Source organism: Lactuca virosa, chromosome 5, assembly GCF_052849685.1.
Source record: "Lactuca virosa cultivar CGN04683 chromosome 5, Lactuca_virosa_CGN04683_v6, whole genome shotgun sequence".
Lineage (NCBI taxonomy): Eukaryota > Viridiplantae > Streptophyta > Magnoliopsida > Asterales > Asteraceae > Lactuca > Lactuca virosa.
This window is the reverse complement of record NC_136430.1, coordinates 341771898-341776714: the sequence shown is the minus strand read 5'-3', so window position 1 is coordinate 341776714 and position 4817 is coordinate 341771898. Positions and strand designations below refer to the sequence as shown.

Genomic DNA, 4817 nt, shown 5'->3' with positions numbered 1-4817 from the left:
ACTTTGCAACTATCACATAATTACAAGTTCAGTCCCTTTAATTCAATTAATCTCTTTTGACCACAAAATTAATTCTTATATATATATATATATATATATATATATATATTAAAGATGACCAACTCATTGAATAGTGAAGTTGTGTGCTTTTTGGCAAGAATAGTCCATGAATGTGTTGTTTCCGTTTGCTTTTTTGTGCCTGGACATTTTATGGAAATATTCACATTCTTTTATACACGATGGAAATATTCACATTCTTTTATACACGTGTTGATGATCGTTTGGTTTTATCCGCTTCGTCCTTATCTTCAAAATTTCAGATGAGCATCCAAACCTTCCGTTCATTTTTTTCCTTCGGAGGTGCGAGAGAAGGTGAGCCGCCGCTTCCACCGCTTTCTAATTGTTTCAGTCTTTTCTATTCAGCCACCACCACCGTTGCTTACGTTTCTTCATCAGGTTTCGTCTGGTGGGTCTTCTTCAACCTCCTGACCCCAGCCCTCCACGATTGGGGGTAGTGGTTCGGTTTAGAATCTATCTGTCGGTTTATTCCACTCCCCAAAGTCGATTTTCGGACTCCATCACCGCCATCAGCCACAGCCACAGACGGTTTATTCCACTCCCCAAAGTCGATTTTCGGACTCCATCACCGCCATCTTCTCATCTTCGACACCGTCTTCAGGGAAGATACGAAGGGGTAGACCTCCCGGTTGTGGAAATAAATAACAGCTTGATGCTTCATGTAGTTGGTATATGCTTATATACATATCCATTCAGATCATACTCATACGTAGATTCAATTATTTATTCATTGTTTTCATCAACACTTTATTCACGTTTTGCATATTATATTACCCGTTAAGATCCTTATTTTATTAGCTTTGTGATTAAGTTGATAGATTCTGATGAAATCATGAATGTGCACATATTAAAATAAAATCAGAGGATGATGCTAGACTGTATTTTTCACATCTTCTTTGTTTTTTTCTTCCATAATCTTCTTTAGCTGAAGTGGGGTTTTCTTCTATGTATCTAATTTTCACAGGAATTTGAAACTAATATTCATGCACACCACCTGCTCGATAAAATGCCTGAACCGAATCTTATTATTTTTTCCTTTTTAAAAGCCCATAAAATTTTCCACGCCTGCTTCTTAGTTGCTGCATATCTCTCAAACGCTAATGTTTCAGCCTGTATAATTCATTAAAGAATTTAATACTTTTTTTAAAATGACTTGATTATTTTGCAAAACGACATCATAATTTGGTGAAAAAAAAAAACAATTGTACAATAAAATTGTTAGAAATGTTTTTTTCCTTCAATTTTTTTTGAGGTGAACATATTTATTATTAATACTTCAGGTATATGCTATCATTTTCAGTTGGTGCTGGCCCTTTTCCTTCTCTGCTATCTCCAATGATTTTTTCCTCGAGATTTAGAGCAAAAGCAATTGCCTTATCACCTGAAATGCATTGGGTAAGTTTGCGTCATTTTTATTCTTTAGAAATATGATCATTTTTACTAACAAATGGTGATATTTTTAATGATCAGATATCAAACATTGTAGTCGGGTTGTATTTCTTGAGTGTGATGACTAAATTTGGGATAAGAAAAGTGTACATGGGATATGTGAGACTCATAAGAAGATATGAATTAGATTTTATTAACTTCTATTTGCTGAAACATATTGTCTACTTCGTTTTCCGCTTAATAAGCTTGAAATTTTGGCATTGCAGTTCACCTCCTATGTTGTCATACTAAAAATTATAATGTTTATGATATGTTACCATATCGGCTACAGAACCCAATTTCATGAGGCACCGATTCATCTATTTTCTTCTCCTATACTCCTAAGTTCTATAAACAGTTGTTTAACCTTCTTTGAAGGTCACCAAACGGACGAAGATATGATTCGTTTGAACTTTCAGAACAGAAGCAGCAACAGACATTCCAAGCCAAAGAAGGTTGAAGGCATGAACAGAAATAAGATTTTAGTTATCCCTTAAGTTGTGAAATGCATTACTAATATCGGACACTTTTCCAAACCTACACCATCTCCCTCTTCTATCTCTTTTGTTTTTTGTTTTTGTTTTTTTTAAATCTTTTTGGTTGTTTGTTTCTCATATTCCCTGCCCTAATCTTGCAATTTTATAAAAATTGATAGCCCTCTTGCTGTACAGATATGCCAAAATACACCGCCAAATCGACCGGGTAAATCCCACCGACACCGACTTCCAAAATTGCAGCTTTAGGTTAGACTTCCAAACCAGAGGTGACATACTATTATTTTTATGTCATTATTTTGCTTTATCTGTAACATTTTTCAGATGTATTTTGAAGCACCCTACAAATATGGCTACTCCATTCAACACAACGGTTGTGGCAAGGTTTTTTTTTTTTTTTACTCCAGGACTACGAATCGCTAGACTTTCAGCAATTGATTCGACACAACGATAGTATCAAGGGATAGAAAAGGACAAGCAGGTAAAAAACATCTACTGTTTCCAATTTTGAGTGATTAATTTAGGATTATCTTTAACTAATTTTTTCTATTGAATCTTGGAGTAAGAAAATTATTGATTTCGATTAGTAATTTGAGATTCAATATTAAGAACACAAATTGTTTATTGTTAATTTTGCTCGATTCTGCTATAATGGTTTGGTTATGTGTTTTAACTGATTCTGCCTGTTGTTCTTCTGCATTTGTCGTCTGCCTTCCTTCGCTTTCTCCACCTGCTTCCAATTTCGGTGTTACTCTTTTATGCAGGATGGAGATATTATAAATATTGATGTCACCGTTTACTTAGATGTAAGATTATCATATTCTTTTTTTATAGAAATATTATATATTTTTTTATCCATCTTTTTATTAGGGTTATCATGCTGATACCTCAAAGACATTTTTATGTAGAAATGTTGATGAAGCCACAAAACGACTTCTAGAGGTACACCTCATATTAAAATTGATGAAGATTATTAGAATTAATAGAATTTTTATCTTTATTTTTAGTTTTTTCAATTCTGTTTCTACATTCATGACAGGTTACTGAACAATGCTTGGAGAGAGGTATTTCTGTTTGCAAAGATGTTTCTCCATTGATGACACGTGTGCAGTATGTTTTTTCTTATGTAATATGTAAAATGGCAAAGGAAGTTGGTAACCACCGCATACTCTTTTTTGGGTTAAAAACTTCATGATTTCATAGTTTTTGACCAAACTGCCATTGCATACAGCTTCTTTGGTAAAAGTTACTGACTTGAAGAGTTTTTAACGAAAATTTCCCGTGTATACAGTTTAACTATAGTACCTGAATTTGAAAATTTTAAACAAATTTAATAGAATTACATTAGAATAACCTTAATAAAATATTAGATGTTACTTTTAGGCAAAGTATGACAAGTTTTGGTTGACTTTCAATTCATACATATCTAACAGTGGCTCACTTTCAATTCTTTTTTAGATTTAGGTTTTTTTTTTTCAAATTTAGGTGGCAACAACAGTACATAGCAGCAAATTTTCTATTTGAACTTTTTTTTTTGTTTTTTGCGATTTGTTTTCATTTCCTTTTCCAAAAACCAAAATACATTGCCATTTGGTCAATTTTCCATTTTTAATTGACAGCTACACTAAATAGCAATGTACTTTGAATTTACACATTTATTTGGTTTATGCAATTTGTTTTTATTTTTTTACCAAAAAGAAAAATATATTCCTATTTGTTACAGATTTAACCACTATTATCAGCTAATCGATATGTTTTTTAATAGTTAATTAAGTAGAACTTTATATTTTTTTCTTTTCTTTTGTTTGGTAATTCATTGGAATATAATGTTTGCAGTTGCCTTCCGCTATTACAACAGATTTCGCCACATGGGCAACAACAGATATTGTTCGATGCCTAATCTTCAACTAAGAATCAGGTAAATAAACCATACTTGAACATCCGAATAATTTTTATTTATTTATTTATTTGTTTGTTTTTTAAGTTATGCATGAACTTTAGATTAATTTTCAATTTTAGAAGTTACCTAAAAAAGCCGACGATTGAACATCCCAAAGTTTTGATATGTTTTTTTTCTTTTCTTTTCTCAGGACTTATGGAATCTAAGAAAGCCGACAATTGAACTTATTAACATCCTGTAACACACACTAATCAACAAATTGATTTTTTTTTTTGTTTGCTGTGGTGACTTTGCTTTTATAAGATACGTGTGTTGTCATTTTATCAAATGTTTTTTGAGCTAGCCAATGTTATACTTAGACAACACTTAATGAGGAAAAAACCATGAAGTATTTGATCCGTGGAATCCGGCTCTTCGGTTCGATCCAATCAACCAAAGGATAAACCCATGAAGTATATATTTCGATAAATAGCTTATCCGACAACAAAAAAATTATCCATGACGAAACAATATTACTGCTCTATAACAATACTCAAACTACAAACAAATAGTTGATCAAACAACATTTACAAAGAACAAACAACGGAAAAAATTGTCGCATTCGACCCCCGTAATGCGGGGCTCTCCACCTAGTTCTTAATTAATTATTGACCAATGTTAATTAAATAAATATGATTTCTCTTTTAATATATTATTCTTATAATATATAAATAAACCATAATAACCTCTTTCTCTATTATTCATCCGGTCAAGTTGTTTTGGTGAAGGCAACCCAAAAGGACCATGCAACAACCGGGTCAAGAACATACCAAATATAGTTATGGACTTAGACACTAATCCAACCTATCTTCATCTAATGAGTTATGGGTATTTAACAAATTACCACTAGCATTTAAACATGCATACATAATAACATA

The 4817-nt window shown here is 32.2% G+C and overlaps 1 protein-coding gene across 19 annotated transcripts; it reads left to right on the top strand.

The window, feature by feature from the left end:
* Window positions 1-267: 267 nt before the first annotated feature.
* Window positions 268-4242, top strand: LOC145115932 (uncharacterized). 19 transcript variants are annotated; one of them, XR_013711781.1, is made up of 12 exons: window positions 268-372; window positions 457-746; window positions 1379-1473; window positions 1549-1626; window positions 1885-1961; window positions 2178-2249; window positions 2325-2481; window positions 2765-2806; window positions 2909-2942; window positions 3040-3064; window positions 3837-3918; window positions 4091-4242. XR_013711781.1 is itself a non-coding variant. In XM_079052286.1 (12 exons), exons 2-6 carry the CDS (start codon window positions 731-733, stop codon window positions 2247-2249), a joined length of 489 nt encoding a protein of 162 aa, XP_078908412.1. In that variant the 5' UTR covers window positions 268-372; window positions 457-730; the 3' UTR covers window positions 2325-2481; window positions 2765-2806; window positions 2909-2942; window positions 3040-3064; window positions 3837-3918; window positions 4091-4242. The 19 variants fall into 19 exon arrangements, 9 of the variants coding, with proteins under 9 accessions (XP_078908412.1, XP_078908416.1, XP_078908415.1 ...); XR_013711782.1 differs by having other exon boundaries at window positions 1885-1968; XM_079052286.1 differs by having other exon boundaries at window positions 1734-1961.
* The last annotated feature ends 575 nt before the right edge of the window (window positions 4243-4817 follow it).